The sequence below is a fragment of the Fulmarus glacialis genome, unplaced genomic scaffold (genome assembly GCF_000690835.1).
Source record: "Fulmarus glacialis isolate BGI_N327 unplaced genomic scaffold, ASM69083v1 scaffold37564, whole genome shotgun sequence".
NCBI lineage: Eukaryota > Metazoa > Chordata > Aves > Procellariiformes > Procellariidae > Fulmarus > Fulmarus glacialis.
This window is the reverse complement of record NW_009209360.1, coordinates 1-16922: the sequence shown is the minus strand read 5'-3', so window position 1 is coordinate 16922 and position 16922 is coordinate 1. Positions and strand designations below refer to the sequence as shown.

Sequence of the window (16922 nt, the reverse complement as noted above, 5' to 3'; positions counted from 1 at the left end):
ATTTATAAACATAAGTAATACAGTAATATTAATATAAATGATATCAATATAAATATTATTAGTTTGAAATCTGTGTCTATAATATAAATATAAATAAAATAAACTTAATCCCATACTAACTAAAGGCAAGTGACTAAAGACTCACCAAGTTCACCAAGTAATTGTACAGCATTCAGTCTTGCTTGGTATTTCACAGTGTTGGATTTTAATGAAAGATCCATAAACCCTATGTGGATATTATAGGATTTTCCCCATTTAGTTTAATTTGTATACCAGGCACATTACTTTTGGTCTTGATTCCACCATTAAAAACACGGAGTAAGTAATGTTCATGATAGGCAAGAAAGGACGTTACTTCCAGTGGAGCAGGGGAGAGGGAGCAGGTTAAAGGAATTCTCCCCTTTGCTGCACCCTGAGCCCCACTGAAATGAGCAGATGTTTCCCTCTTGAGTTCAGTGGTCAGGCCCCACGGGAGCAGAAGTTGGCCAATGCTGGGTACTGAAAATCCCCTCCTTTCCTCCCCTACCTAGGAATGAATGTTTTTAAAGCAGATAATATTATATGAATTATATGAACACGCAAAAAAAAAAGAGGATATATTGCAATAAGATATTATAGCGTAATTTTTTCTCATTGTTTTTTCCCTTCTCTATCAGTGAGGAGTGAATGTTACCCTTTGATAAACCCTTTCTGGCATGAGAATGCAAACATCACTGATTCACACAGACAGCTTTTGTGTGAGTAACTTTTATATTATTTCTATACTTCCATCCACCCTCCCCTCCCGCCTTGTCCACTTACAAGGTCCCATTTTTGATTCAGAGGGGGAGCTCTTTGAGATGGTGTTTTGACTGCTTCTGTACAATATCTGTCACTGCATGTGGTCTTTAATTGGGATTACTGTTGAAATAACCATCTATTTGATGTCAAGTTCAGCTAATTTCTTCCACGGGAACAAGATGTTTCTGCCTGGAATGGCTCAGGAAGGTACACATTGTTAAAAATAAAAGGCAAAAATGTTCAAAATCCCCTCAAAAGAGTTTAATCACTGAAAATGCTTAAGCACACATTTAAACTAATCTTTAAGACAGCTACTTATCTACCCTTTCAGTGGGATTCCTTGTACTGAAAAAAACCTTAAGTATGTGGGAATTTAAGAAAATAAATCAATGACTAAAAGCAGTTTAAAAATTCTCGTGACTTTTCGCCCGAGTTCGCCCGAGTGCGAACATTGTGTTCAAAAAGGTTACTTTAAGTTTCTGACTGCGTTGGTTGGTATTTACTTCTTAAATTCATTTGTCAGTGTTGGAATGTTTTCAGAAAGTCCAAACTAAACGTTTTCAAATACTTTTAGGCTTCTCCTAAAAGATGATTCAGCTTCTTTGCATCATATTCTGCGCAATGCTTTGCTCATACATGCTTGTATATGGTGCCACAGTTTTTTTATTATTTTTTATCATTTTTTATCACCTCTCCTCTCTGACTCTGGCTGTTTTCCCCTTGCAAGCAGAATATATGCATTTGTCCTGTGTCTTAAAATGGTACTCTTTCCCTCAAAACTAGCCATTTCCCTGAGCAATCCTTCAGCGAGGCTGAATGTCTTTAGTCTCTTGGAGCAGCATCTCATGATATAGCTAAAAGTGCAGCAAACACGGCAAAGTAAGCCTATGAGGTACTGATGCTAATGTAGCTGTGTTGCAACAGTAACTAGAAAGTTAAAGTAGGAATAAGATCCCAGCGGGCTACTGAAACAGCCGTACAAACATATTGACAGGTTCAAGACTAACAGCACAGACTGTCTCTCCGTGCTTTCAAATTGAAAGGTGCCATTTCTTTAATCTTCCTTGCTTAAGACAGAGGGCCTTAGCTGCTTGATGTTGCTGAAAACTTTGAGGATCAGTGAAAATGATTGTCTGCTGGATCACTTAAGCCTTTGAGGGTTCAAAGTTAGTTGTCTGCTGATCACATTTTAAGTGTGAGCACCTCAGCTATTATGTTGGGGATAATCTAAAATTTCAGGATAAAATTATTATCGTTTAAAAAGCTGTGTTCGTATTTGCAAAAGATACATCTGTAATTTTTCTCAGGCGAGGAGATTTTAGATTACAGCTCTTCAATGAGAGCTGAATTCTGCAAAAACAAGAGCAGAGACTATACAGAGCTCTTTTTGTTACAATAATGATGTTGGCTTGGAAACAAAGGACAGCTCTTTGGTAGTCATGAAGCAATGTAAGAAAATAGTGAATATGAGTAAAAATTGGATTCGTAACTATGTTTACAGACTCTTCCAAGCCTCAGAGAAATTTTTTATTTCTTGCTGTCATATCAAGTACTATTTTTAGGTTCCTGGACAAAGAGTTCAGGTCTGCAAAGACACTTGCAGATTTTTTATTATAAGCAGGCGTAATCTGCCTAAAAATGATGAGATAAGAAATCAGAAATACTTTCATTGAAAGAACCTACTAGATTTGATTAGAATGCCCTACAGAGTGAACTTTTTGATATTTTAGATGTTCAACTTCAATGCAGTTTCAGTGTGGTGAGGCTACAAACCCACAGCAATAGCAGCTGAACATAGGAAGTACCATGTCAGTACTTCTTACTTCTAGGAAATACAGATATTTCTAAGTGACGTCTAGGTTTGGTACTGAGATACAACCTTCTACTTCATCCTTACACTTCTTTAACATTTTCTGACTGTGGTCACTGAATCATATTTAGGCAGATCAGGGCAAACCTTCATCTTCATCTACAACACATTTTAACTAGAATTTTAGAGGACAATTCTGGGATCGTGGATTCCAGTGTAGTTGCAGTAATTTCTTCATGTGTTGCTATATGGGGCAAACAGACTAATCGCATAGCTTTAATCAGTTACTTCAAAAAATTATTTTTTTCTGTGTGTGTGCCTGTTCAGGTATCTGTCTGAGGCACATTCACATGGCATTAATCTCATTCTGTCTAGCTGTACACCCATATTTCTCACTGTTTGATTGGCAGACTGAATTTCAGTAGCTCTGGCAACACCAAATGTGTTTCTTGCCCATTATTCTTAAAAAAAATTAGAAAGGCTGTCTCCTAATGCAGGCACTTAAGTTACACATCAGGAATCCTGTCCCCCATTCTTCAGAGTTCCCATACTCTTCCTGGCATGTCTTATCTAGACACAAGTGCCAAAAAGATGGGAGAAAGTCTATACCTGAGTGCAAAGAGCTGGGTCTAAGTGGAAACAGAAGTGCTGGTCACTGCCAGAAGACAAACCCTTAATTAGAGAATGAAAAGTCTTCACATTCCCTCTCTCCACATTTCCAATCTCTCTCCTATTCATCCCCAGCAGATTCCTTTTAGGCTTATTGAGTACTTTAAATAGAGCTCCTGGCACATTAAAAAAATTGGACGTACAAGTTAAAGTTCTGTGCCACCAGCAATATTACTCAGGCAATCAACCTAGGTCTTGTGAAGCCTGAGAGTATGATGTATTTTCACATCACAGGAGTACTCTTTAGCAATTTCTCTAATGGATTAGACATAACCATGCCTTCTCCTGTACATTAAGCTTCCATTTCTTTTCTTACCACTCCCTCCAGCTGAACATATGGCATATAGCCTCTCTCCCCCTCAAACCCACAATGTATAAAATATTTTCCTACTACAGATTACATTATGGCATGGTTATATATTTGCTTAAAAAATCAGCCGCTGTCTAAAGAAAGATACGACTAGACTACTTACCACTAGCTTTTCTAAAATTTCTGCATTTAAAAAAAAAATCATTTTACTGGAGATGTACATTTTCCTCTGTCCCATATAGGATTAAAAGTGTCACTTTTCACAATTTAGACAGTTATTAGAGTCCCTTGGTGACCACTAGGATTAAAGATACTCCTCTGAAAGTTACCTTTAAAACTGAAATCTGTCAGCAAAGGCACCCCAGATATCTTGTCTTGCAACGCATTCTCCTGTGCCAGCTATGGGAAACAAGCAGAAAGAGCACCTTTTTTTCATGATGAGCTGAATCCATCTCTCACTAAATTGTAAAAGAAGGATGTCGCTCTGACTTCAAAGGAAGCTGCATCAGGAGTTCTGAGCAGTTTTGCCATTTTCCAGTAGAGGAAACATAACATTCAAAATCACATCTAATGTGATCACATACAGAGAGAGGGAAGTTGGTGTGTAGAAGGAATGACAGTATTTAATCTACTGAAAAATTTTCCCCAAGAGTTGCAGCTTTGTAAAATAATTTATTTAAAAACAAACAAACAAACAATAAAAAACCCCAAACCCAACAAGTTACATTGGGGAAAGTTTACTCTTGGGCATTTTTGTAATATAAATATTTGTCATTTACCAAAGTCTGTATTGTTAATAACTAGTAAATACTACTATAGATTTAGCTAGAGACAGCACCAGTGTAATCCCTGCAAAATGAACAATTTTGTAAATATTTCTAATCAAAATCAATTTGTACTCTGGACTTGGTTCAAGTACTTCTTGCAGGACAGATGAGCTGTCAAAAGAAGAAAGTAATGTGTTTGCTGGATACTCATGTATCCTGTCAAAACTCTTCTATGAGCTTGACTTTTTGGAAACTCAAGTAACCTGTTCCTATGTGTCTCAGTTATGGCTGGATAGTGACCCCTGCTTGGTAACATAAAAATTACTTCCATCTACATTCTTCTGAACTAAATGCTATATGATTTGCTGATCCTAGAAAGCTGTAGCTAAGGTTTTTTCAAAGCATGGTGAAATTTGTTAAAATGTGGAGGTTTTTTTGTGTGACTTCCCCCCCTCCTCTTGTAGTTTAAAACCAAATGGCCACAAAGCTTTTTTTTTTTTTTCTTTTGGCACATCAAAGCAACATCTATAAAGTGTTATTTGGCCAAAATGTAAGAGGCCATTTTGGTCCAAAGATGCGAACAGTTGCAAAATTACAAAACAGATAATTTCTCTTGAATCTTAGCTTTGCACCCCAAACTGGCGCAGGTTCCCATCTACACTGCAGAGCTGGGGCTAGTGTTCTGAAAAATCACGTGGGAGGAACTACTGTTATTTCTTAATGGCTGTCTGGTTTGCCCCTGACACACAAACCCACTGCATTAGGTACCTACAAGGTATGATTAAGCTTCTGACAATCCTGATTTTTTGTTAGTGACATGAACATCATGGCCAGTGATTGATATCCTGTTACAAGTCACTTTTTAGTGCTCTGCTCTATTCCTGAGCTATCCAGAGATGATCAGTTAATAGATGTGGTTTCCACTTATATATGGCTGGAAGAAAATGTTTTTCTTTTCATAAAACCAAGACTGGAGTGTGCAGCTGCCCATGCACAAATGCTTAAATTATTCTTCCCAGAGTATTTTTATTTTTTCTTTTTTAGACATCAATGTAGTTGGAACCATGAGGCTGCAGACAAGTTAGTGCTTCCTGCAGGGAGGATAGTGCTTCCTGAAGGGAAACAATCTTTGCAGTAGGGGCAGTTACCAGTACCTCAGTTGTTTAAAGCAACAGCTGCCTTGGTTTCTTCCTCAACAGTAATAGTACGGTTAAACTAGACTAGATTTCCTTACAGCATGTGGACCCTGTAACAGTCACTAACCAGCTGCTTTCACACTTCTCCCCACTCTTTATGGGCCTGCTTCATTTTTACTGAGTTACATGTTTATACTCCTGCTCCTAATCCCAGAATGCCTTATTCTTTGGCTGCCATTACATTTTTCCTGGGGGATTTACAGTTATTCACAATTTTTCCTTTTGGTTTTAAGATATTGGAAGGAAACAGCTAGGGCTGGAATACCTGGCAAGAGCCAGTTCAGAGGCCAAGTGAAATAAGACTCAAATGATGTACATAGAAATTCTAACTTAATTGATATGGTAGGTGCATACCTAAACGGATCTGCTTTGTTTCTGAGCAACAGTGCAGTGGTCCTTCAAAGAGGTTCCAGTGAACATTTGCTTAGATACTTACAGTGGATATTACAATAAATATATAGAGATATCTGAGATAACTTTAGCATTGCTGCAGCTGAGACCTAATGAGTGACAACTTCTGATGAATGTTCTCATTTACAAACTCACAATAGAATGTGAACCACAGTGTATCGCTTACATTTATCATTCTACCTATTCCTATTATTGAAGGTTTTCATCAGTGCTCACCTGTACCAAGTTTAGCATAATTTTATTTCTACTGTCTGCAGTTTGTCTTCCAGTTTAGCTCAGAGACTTGTTGCATGAGAAGATCACAAAGCCAAAATGTTTAACACAGAGTCCAGAGCTTAGCTAATTATCCTGGGGTATCCTCACCCTGTGAGCTCTCATCCACTATCATCTTTTCTCTACTGAACAGGGGGGAATCCAGGCCTTCATGTCCTTGGGGTTCAAGCCCAGAAGTCTCACATTTAGCCATAGACAGCAGTTCTTTTCTGTTGCTCGTTGTTTCTCTAAGTTGTTTCCTTCCTTCCTTCCTTCCAAGCAGGTCAGGCTTTCTCAGTGCACTGTTTCTTCCTGGATTTGCCAAGTCTTCCCAAAACAGCCCCACTGGTTTTAGCTACTGCCAGCATTCTGTTTCAGCTAGAGGCTTTTGTCTTTCTAACTGGCTGTTTAGTTACTGCTGGGGAAGATAAACAGGTCCTTAATTAAGCTCTTCTGAGCTGCTGCCATTTGGAGTATTTCTGATGAGGTGACTATTACAGATTTCTAGAGACTATTTGCTATTATAAGCTGTGCAAAGAAATCCAAAGTTAGTTTGAAACAATTAAGATCCAGCATGTTAACAAGAGATGATTAACAAAACTGCTAGATCTGCAGTTGGTTACGTTTGACCCCATTCAATTTTTCTAGTTCATTCCACAAATTTCTGTTACAAACAACTCATCAACGACTGTCTTGGGTGGTAGTTTAGAAATATCTGCCAAATTCGCAGATCTGGACACACACTGAAGATGGCATTCTTGCAGGTATTTGGTCAGACCTCTACTAAAACAGCTTTGGCTAGCTGGTGTAAAACTTCATTAATTCAGATCAAGCAATTAAAGTATCTTTTGCTACAAAAAACTGGAGTGTTTTCTAAATGTTCATCAGTTTGTTTCAGTATTTTCAAGATTAAGCTATTGGATCTTTCTTGTTGGATTGGCAGGGAACTCAGGCGTTGAGAAACAGATGTGAGAAACTGAATTCTGTTTTACAGAGGAAAGTGCACATACCTCTTCTTGTGCAAAATACTTTTTTTTTTTTTTGATACTAGATTAATTTCATCAAAATGAAGACAGTTATATGTATAATACATAATGCATGTATTTCAACACAACCTAAAAAACACTCAAATGACTGCAAAATAAATGTTTTAACTTCTTTCACAGATGATTATTGAAGGCAGAAACATGGTAAAGATATTTAGAGTCATGTCCTTCTATAAACTAATTTTGTCCCTCTAATCAAGGAATATAATGGCATAATATCCTATGCCAGATGGCATGAATTCAGATTCCTGAGTGGTTTCCATGGCAGCATTTTAAAATAAGTTTCCCAGGCAGTTGCAAATTTCATAGAAGAAGGACGAATGGGTATTAGGTATTGAACTAGAACACTAGAGGTGATAAAAGTGCTGTTCAACCAAATACAATCCATTAAATATTTGATTTTACAAAAGCTGCAGGTGATTCACAAGAAATGCAATCCCAGCTGTGTGTAGGAAAAGTAAGGCTCTGTCACAGTGGGATTTGTGGGTTTCAGCTGAGATATCCCTAAAACCTATCTTTTCACTGAAGAGGGCGTAAAAATCAGAGTTATTCTGATGTTACATGCAACTGTCACGGATCATTAATGTAATCTATGACACTCCCCAGGAGAATACTCTGCTATGGATTTGTTTTCCCTTTGCTTCAAAAGAAAAGGTTACATTCAGAGCCTTATCTTCTTCACCCACACTTGTCCTGGCTAAGGTTACGGTCCTAGCTGCAGTAACTGAAATCACACCATGAAAAGGAAAGTCAAAGAAACAGCAACTGTTAGTGCTACTGTCCTGAAGTATAATTTGTTAGCAGCAACTTTGACTAGTGAGGGACACCTGGAAAATCACAAAGCACAGGCCCAGTGATGACCTTGTTTATGTTTCTTCCCTCCCAGCAAAGCCCGGTCTGAGGACAGAGTTGCACCATTCTTACATTCTTACTTTTAAAGTGTTAATTGCATCAGAGTTTATCCCCCCAAGGCCTCTTCACCTCTTACATGCAAGACCAAATCTAAGAGGACACATGGATGTCAAACCGGTGGGGAATCAAAATGAGGCCTAATACCCTCAGGAAGCACAAACGGGGCAGAAGACTAGCCTGTTCCTGCTGCCTCTCGAGAATATGAGAACTGAATTGTGTGCCAAATCTCTGTTCTGTCACATCATGTTGCATCACATCCCTGACAACCACTTCTAACTATATAAAACTGGTGAACTAAGTTCCATGGTTATTTCTCCTCTTGGTATTCAACTAAGATTTGCAAACGGTTTTGACATACTGGTTTATACACAGTAAGCTGAAGATTTATTTGACCGTTAGTGTCTGAGAATTGCTATAGGTTGGGTTTCTTAGCCAGCAACAGCAGTCATGGCCAGTTTTGCTGAAGGAGAGCCCATGGAGTATCCTCAGATTTAGTAGCAAGGAGAGAAAGTGCTCCCTTCAGTGCAGAATGCTGAATTCGTGCTTTCTGAGCATCACCTGATCCTGATGTGGACATATGCGAGACTATGAGAATATAAAACCAGCGTAAGTAAAAGGAAGTGGAAGAACAATGGGGTCACTTCCCAAAACTTAGTCATATGCCACATTTTTCCTTGTGAGCATGTTCTGTACTACACAAACCAAATAATTATGTCTTGAAACCACATTCCACTCAAGTAAAGAAAGCAACAGTGTCTGCCTTGATTCCATGCAGGCTGTTCCTAACCTTCCACAGTTCTAGAACTGAACAGAGATACATACAGAATTGTTTCTTGTCTTTATAATGACATTGAAGAGGATAAGCTGGATCCTTTAACCAGTGGCAGGTGGAGTACCTCGACTTCAATAGGCAGTTACAGTGACTTAAAACAATTGATCGTCTGATCACACACAAACTGTGATCTAACTGACTCCTTTTCCTTGGGAACCAGCTAATGTTGTATTGTTGTTCCTCTGTGAAATTAATGAGACACTGAAGCCCAGAGCCCTTCAGAAAATGGATTTTAAGTTTTCCTTTCTCAGTAACTCTGCATTTCACTCTGGTATGAAATAAATGGATACTAGAAGCTGGAATTACTTTTTTTTGTTATCATTCTAGAAAAGCTTGGGTTGAATGTTGTGGATAGATTGCATGGGAGTGAACAATGACACAAAGATGGTTTATGATGGAAAAAACAGTGTGATAAGAAAAAATACGTAGCAACCCTCTGTTTACACAGCTATTAAAATGTTACAGGGATCAATAAAGACTAATGTAAACCATTTTGCACGGGAGGAAGCAACCAGGATAGGTTAATATCCTTAGTGAAGCTGCTGTAGAAAACAATGACAGACACAGAATCAGAGCTGGATGGGAAAATTTACCTCTAATTGATGGTCAGTTGCAACAAAGGAAAAGGTCAACAATTTGCTGGATCAGTTCAGCAGAGGACATGTAACAGAAAAGAAAATGTTTAACCAAAGCATCTGCTGGATCTCAACACCCAGACAGAACAATGCCACTCACTGTGATCTGTATGATTCAGATAACCAGGGCTACTTTTTATTAAGGTTGTCAGTGACTACCTAATATATAATGCATCACTTGTTATCCAGCTAGGCTTAATCTCTGAGAATAGTTTAATTGCTTAAATATATTCATGTAGACATATCCTTTATATTTGTGGTGTCTGTTTGAAACACAGGCTGTGATCCTGTGAAGGGCTTGCTCTGTATGTTACCTTTTTCTCCGTACCATATATTTGTCCTGCCGACTTAAACTGAAGAACCAAGAGATTGTCCAACCCTTGTTTGTGCAGCACAGAATAAGGCTTTGATCCTGATTGGGGGCTCTGCACTCAATAATTATTAGCACATAATAAAATATTAAAATACTAACTTTCTTCATTTTTCTTCAGACATGCATGGAACATTTGTCATCCTGATGCCCCTCAGCCTGATATTGATGATTTTTGGAGGAATGACTGGATTCATCAGTATTCTTGCCAGGGCCTACCTACTGCTTCTAATGACGGGACTGCTTTTTCTTTTTGGAGGTACTGTATCAAACTCCCAGCTTAACTGTTTTAAATAATAAGAGATTCTATCTGGGAAACATCACTTTGTCTTCCAGGGGAAAAAAGCTAAGCGAGAGTTTGCTCTCAGAATAATGCTGGTGTTGATTCACTTGGTGTCTGCTCAGCTCCTGACAGGATTCTGGAATAGAAAGCTGCCACTTAGAGTCAGGAAAGGCAAATAATCACACACAACCATACATCCTTGTAGAGTGAGTCACACTTTGAACACAATGCGTTTGCTGTGCCCATTAACACAAAAGATTTAATACCTTCTCAGCACAGTGCCCAAATTCTTTACAGACAGGGTAATGGAGTAACGGAGAAGTGACTTTGGAATTAGTAAAGCATAGGGTTCAATAGCCTTGCACAAATCTTACAACTATTAAGAAAACTGGCATTGTTTCAAAGGCATTTGCATGTTCCCGAAAAGGGTTTTTTTGGGTTAGCTTCACTGCTAGTTTTGAACTAGAGTGGTGTCCCCAAACTGCAGGTCACAAAAGGAAACCCTGAAGAGTTATTTTAGTTGAAGTGTAACATTTCAGTTTGAAGCTAGTAACATTCTTTTACATTTTTTTTTAATTATTTTTGCTGTAACCAAACCCTCTGTGTTTTAGAAAGTAATTTCTGAATTAAAACTAAAAATATTCTGTCAAAGTAGGAAAACTGGGTTTAAATCCATCTCCATTTTCTTCTCCAAATAGATTTTCAGTACTGTTCCACAATGTAACTTGAAACAGAAATTTTCCCCAACAGAAAAGGGGATCCTCAGTATTTGCCCTCATCACCTGATCATACATTTCTCTCTAAGAAGAGAATGATAAGAGATTGCTGGAAGCAAATGCTGCTGTCTCAAAGTTTTGACTGACCTTTTTAGTCTGAAATGCTCTTACAAAGACTAACCATCCCCCATTACGCTTTTCTTCTGGGAAAAAAAAAAAAAGTAGCTTCTATTTCCTTAGAATATCAGAAAGCTGTAGTCACTAAAAAGGCTTAGGCTATTTGAAAACTACTCCAAATAGTAAGTGAAGGATGAAAAGCTGTGAAGTGCAAAGCATGATTATCCTGCTGAGGAGTGGAGTCCTGTGCCTTTCTAAGACACTTGGGGTTGCAAAGAGGGAAAGGAAACACAAAGACAGTATTAGGAGAGGGGTGCTTGAATATGTTCTGAAGATGCAACAAGTGCTGTTTCCCAGGACATTGTGAACAGACTGCAGGGTGGCCTTTGGTGTGAGACCAGACCCTCCTCCCACTCAGGCAGTATTGTTCAGCTGTTTCAGCTGCACTGAGGCTTGATACATGGAATGGGCATGCACAGTTTTATAGGATATTCCAGTTCACAAAGTTCGGTATTGATAGTTCTGTCTCAGCAGAAAGAAATATTTTATGATGCAATTCCAGAAACCTGAGTTTTTTTGAAAATACCAGAACTGATATGTTCCACATCCCAGGACATCCTACATGCTTCCCCGTTTTTTTTGAAATGCGGCCACATTTAAGGGGGATCACAGAACTCAGCATACCTTGTTGAAAATGTCAACAAAAGAGTCATTTGTATTTCTGCTGACAAAAGGTATAGAGAAGTGATTTTTTTCCCCCCTTGCGGAGGACTAGAATAAGGTACAGGCATCATAGCATGGTTAAAATCAGGAATATGAGTATGAATTTTGACTTGCATAACCCAATACACTTCTGTCTTGGTTTGTCCTTACTGAAACTTGTCTTTCTGGCAAAAATGCAGACTCATCTAGACTTATACTGTGATTTAACAGAAAGCCAGACCAAAACTTTTCTCCCTCAGAATCAAATAAGACACTATCTTGTCCTCCAAGCGTTCCAGTATCTACTTTCCCTGGGCTACAGTCCTTTAATCCAGGGCCTTTCTATAGCATCTTTCCTGCCACTGATCCAGTAAAGTTGTAAGTTAGTATATATCCTTTGAGTCACATAGATGCCAAGCCCAGGATGTAGCATGTACTTGCGCTAGATGTGCCATTCCCTAAGTTTGCTAGCTTCTGTACAGTCCTTTCATTCTGAAAACATCTGGCTTCTTGTTTGAGTGCCTTTATTAATTTATTTTTAGTCTGCTCCAAGGATGTCTTTGGCTCAATTATTTGGAAGTGATGAATAGTTGTGACTCCACAACACTTGGTGGAAGGTGACAATAAAGACCAACATGTTAACATAGAACACTCAAAACTTACAATACTCAAAATTAGAAACCAGCCTAAATTCAGGTTACTGACCTGAAATGCAAGAATCTCTGTCTCCATGAGCTTTCTTGCATAGAGGTAGACAACTGTACGTGGTGCACAGCAGTGAGAAATCAGGATGCATTGTAATACAGTATTGAAAACAGACATGTACATGCATTAGATATCTGTAAAAGACATGACTAGGTTTTTATTGTGAGAGGCTTGCTGTTGTACTTTTCGATTCAGTATTTAACCATGAGAACACATGAAACTCAATGGACAGAAATAACCTTCCCTTAGTTCCCTCTCACCCTTCAAAGGTAGACAGAAACTAATTGGCAATCGGGACTGGGTAGATAGGAAGGAGTGGCAAAGAAGCCCTAAGAGATATCAAATTAATTATTTTTAATTTCTGCAGTGGATGCTAACTAGCTGAATATGTTTTTCTTTCCCAGCTCTTGTTACACTTACTGGGATCAGTGTCTATATTGCATATTCAGCTGCTGCCTTCGAAGAAGCTGTCTGCCTCCTGAGGAGTAAGGATCTCCTGGTAGAAATCGACATCAGGTTTGGCTGGTCGCTGGCACTAGTCTGGATCTCCTTTGTCACAGAAGTGCTCACCGGGGCTGTGTTTCTCCTGGCAGCAAGAGTTGTGGGACTGAAACGGCGACGTGAACAGGCGTTATGAACAACAGGTATCAGTGCAACAACAGAACCCTACAGAGCCTAGAAATGTGGATTGCTTGGTCCATCTGGTCACTAGGGTTAATAAAAGTGGCAAGGCTGTGACTGAGTATCTTGCCAGCTGCCATAAACCGTTCTCATAGTTAGCTATAAAACACAAAGATAAATCAATAAAACTTTTCAAGTGTTGTCAATAAGGAAGCCCTTGTGACTTTAGAAAAAAGTACATTGCAGTGTTAGTGTTTCCAAAATAATTTCACCTGGCAGCTCATAAGACATCTCCATTCATTGCTTAGAACAAGACAGATTTCTTGCTTTCTTTTCTCCTTTCTGCTGTCCTAGCAAAGTGCCTCGGAGTACCTTGCGGGCCAGTCTGCACGGTCTACTTAGCTTTTGGTTTCTCCTCTGAGACTCCTAATAAGTACCCCTAGGATTCCAGTCATGTTGGCAGCCTCTACCAGCAGAGCTGCTCTGAGATGGCTACTTTGTGGTAGGTAGCATGACCTTCCTGCTGCCTTTGGAGGCTCATAGAGATATATGATGTCCATACACCTGAACCCAGGGAGAGAGTGTGAGGCGAAAATGTCCTCAATTAATATTGCATACTTAACATGGTTTTGTTGCACAAAGTAAAATCAAAAGTAAAGATCCAGCATAGGAAGAACTTTAGAATTTGGAGAACTCCAGTGATAATCCCCAGCACTAGGGCATGGCTAGGACATCTAGTGAGGTAGTATTAATCTTTACTCTGGTGTACACCTTCCGAATTTATAGGATCTTTCTTTTCCCTCGTGTATCCTCAAAGAGGCCCTCCTTTTTCCTGTGCCACAATCACACTATTTCTTTGTGACAACACACAAAAATGAGATGATTTGAGAAACCAGAGAATGCCAGATGCCTAATCCATGTCAGCTATGTGTAATGTCTAAGGAGAGACACACCATCATGTTCTCTTTCCTAAAATCATTACTTACAGGGTGAAAACAAAGAAATGAGTCATTTTCTAAAAATGAGCTTTGGTGCTGTGATAAAATGAAAGGATATAAGGCCTAGATACTGTGAATAACTTGGTATTAGTTATCTGGCAGACGGTAGTGGCTCTGGTGGTGAAGTCCTGAAGTGCAGTGCAATGGTGAGTGTACTCACGTTTGTGTAGGCACAGTGTAACAAGAGAAAGCTACAGCTGCTTTTCCAGGTGTTTGAACTAACTGCTGTAGCCAGCCCCAACCTAGCAGATGCTGAGGCTACACACTTACCTCTTTCAGCTTATTACTAGCTGCTTTTTCAATTCTGTAATGCAGAAGATGTGTCTGATGCATTTCCCAGTTTTTGCTTAGCAATTTTGATCATGTTTCCTTTTCATGAAGTCAGTAACATGCTTTGTGCTAGAATATGTCTAACTTGTGCTTAAACTGCTGAGTAAAACTGAACAGAGGGGATACCTGAATTTCATCTTCGATGCCAAGCAAGCAATCTAGTTTTTCTTTATTAATTTTTCATCTGGGTAATAGTGTTTAAGAGAAAATTTACTCCAGTGCCCACTGAAGTCAATGAAGAAATTTTCCCCAACCACTGTGGCTTGGGATAAAGACTTGAATGTATTAACAGTTCAAGACCATGACTCAGGAGCTGTGTCAGCAAGGCACACTGTGTCATTGGGCAAGTCCTTTGTACTTCCTCCAGTAGTGCAAAGGGGATCATTTACCTACCTCTGTTAAATATCGGAACAATTTTATCATTGTGTCTTGTGTTAAAGACTGCACATTTACTCTTACTGAGCTCAGCTCTGATCTTAGTCCCACAGTACCAATTACTTTACAAAAAATAGCGTCAGGGAGCTTCCAAGAGCTTATAGTCTTTGGAGATATAAGGAAACATTATTACTACCATGCTGTGAATGGAGAACTGAGGCAGAAAAACTGTCCAAGGTCACATGAAACCAGAGTTTCTGAATCTCAGTTTAACACCTTAGTTGGCAGACCTTGCTTGTTATCAGAATGAAATAAGGGTAGAAATCCTGAATAGACTGAGCAGTAGAAATTCTGTGAATAGCCAATACAATTTTGTAATTCTCTCTTGCTCCCACATTGGTTTTCACATATTTTCCATGTTACCTTATGTTGGGACTGTGTAATTGAGTCATTTTACAAGTTAAAGCACACCAAATCAGCTCTATAAGAAGAGTAGGAAAAAAATCCTTTGTAGCCAAAATTCCATGTGCTTAAGTGAATTACTTAAAATGTAGTATTTCTATGTTTTGGTGCTGATGAAGCTATTTATAATACAATTTGTATGATGTTACTCAGACATCACTGTAAGCTATAATAGTAAAATACCATCTGAGATTTTTTGAGTATTTATTACAGATGTTATTTCACAGTGGTTTATGAATGTTGTAAAATTAAATAAAATGACATCTCAGAGCTGGGAATTATTTACAAAGAAGAAGAAGAACTAAGATATGTATTTTTCTTTAACTTTCTCTGCAGATCTATTCTACAGTTTATATGATGCTTTTGAAGTGCCTGTGTGACATGTGGTAGGTATTTATAAGATACTTATGTAACTACAATAGAAAATACTCAAGTGATCAAATCTAATTAGAAAGCCAATGAATCTGTTATTGAATTAGAGCAATTCTCATTTCCATGGCTTTCCTAAATTTCTCATTCTGGCTTCCTGCAATATCTGGCACAATGGTAATAAAGAGTGTATTCTGCTCCTGAATATTTGTATAACCCCTGAATTTCTCTGAAATTCCTTCTGAATACAAAGAAAAAAAGATGTTTTGGAATACTCAAATAAGCCTTGACATTTTGAAGAATTATGCTAGAAAGAGAAAACATCCTGGAAAGGACTTTTTGTAATTTCATACAAGTGACCTTATCAACTTCTTCCTCTTACTGAAACTAATGTTTATTTAATACCCAGTTCTTTGCTGTATTTTCCCCAAAATGCATTACTGAGATGAGGACACTGACTGTTCCCATTACTTTCTGGTGAAACTCATAGGTAATTGGCCACATTTAAAGTGAAGAAAGACATACTGAGCAGAGCAGTACTGCTTGAGAGGGTAGAGTGCACAGAGCTAATGGCCAATACTAGGCCCTGATTTAAAGACTTCCTCAAGGGATGGCAGAGAAGGATAGGGGAGGTCAAAGGAATCCTGGAGGGTGAAAAAACTGCAGATATACAAGACATTTAGAGGAGATGCTGGTGAATATAATGTAGACATGAAACCACAAGGATTCAGTCTGGGTCTGTGCTGTTCCTGAGCTGGCTCCTGCAGAGCAGTTTGGATGTCTCTGTATACCCGCCTCTGATGACCAAGGGGACATTATTGGTTCAGACACAGCTTCAGTTAAAGTAGCTCCCTGCATTTCTTGATCGCTGATCCAAAGCCAATAGACCTGACTGACTCCATGCAGGCATGTGATTCATCATTTCCTCCTTCCAAATTTAGAAGGATGGCAGGCTGGAGACCAAACAGGACATGCTTTGTCCATGCCTGGTTGGTCAGCAGGGGCAGAATCTGCCCAGAACCTCTCCACTAAGGTGACCACAGCAAGGCATGGAGTGCCTGCCCACTGAAGCTGTTAAGGGAAACTGGAACTGGCCCATGAGATAGATCCAAAAGACTTAGATTTTGCCAAGCTTGATTGACACCAAGTAACCTTGACCTCCAATTTTATCATTTTTTTTGCATTATTTGCAAATAAAATCCAATGGTGTCAAACTATTTGTCATAGTTTAATGCCAGCTGGCAACTAAGCCCC

At 38.8% G+C, this 16922-nt stretch overlaps 1 protein-coding gene across 1 annotated transcript; it reads left to right on the top strand.

The window, feature by feature from the left end:
* Window positions 1-656: 656 nt before the first annotated feature.
* Window positions 657-13150, top strand: TMEM114 (transmembrane protein 114; the record flags this gene model as incomplete). Its single annotated transcript, XM_009576802.1, has 3 exons — window positions 657-737; window positions 10112-10249; window positions 12918-13150. Coding segments are annotated over 3 exons (452 nt in total), but the record flags the coding sequence as incomplete, so codon positions are not given.
* Window positions 13151-16922: the final 3772 nt, after the last annotated feature.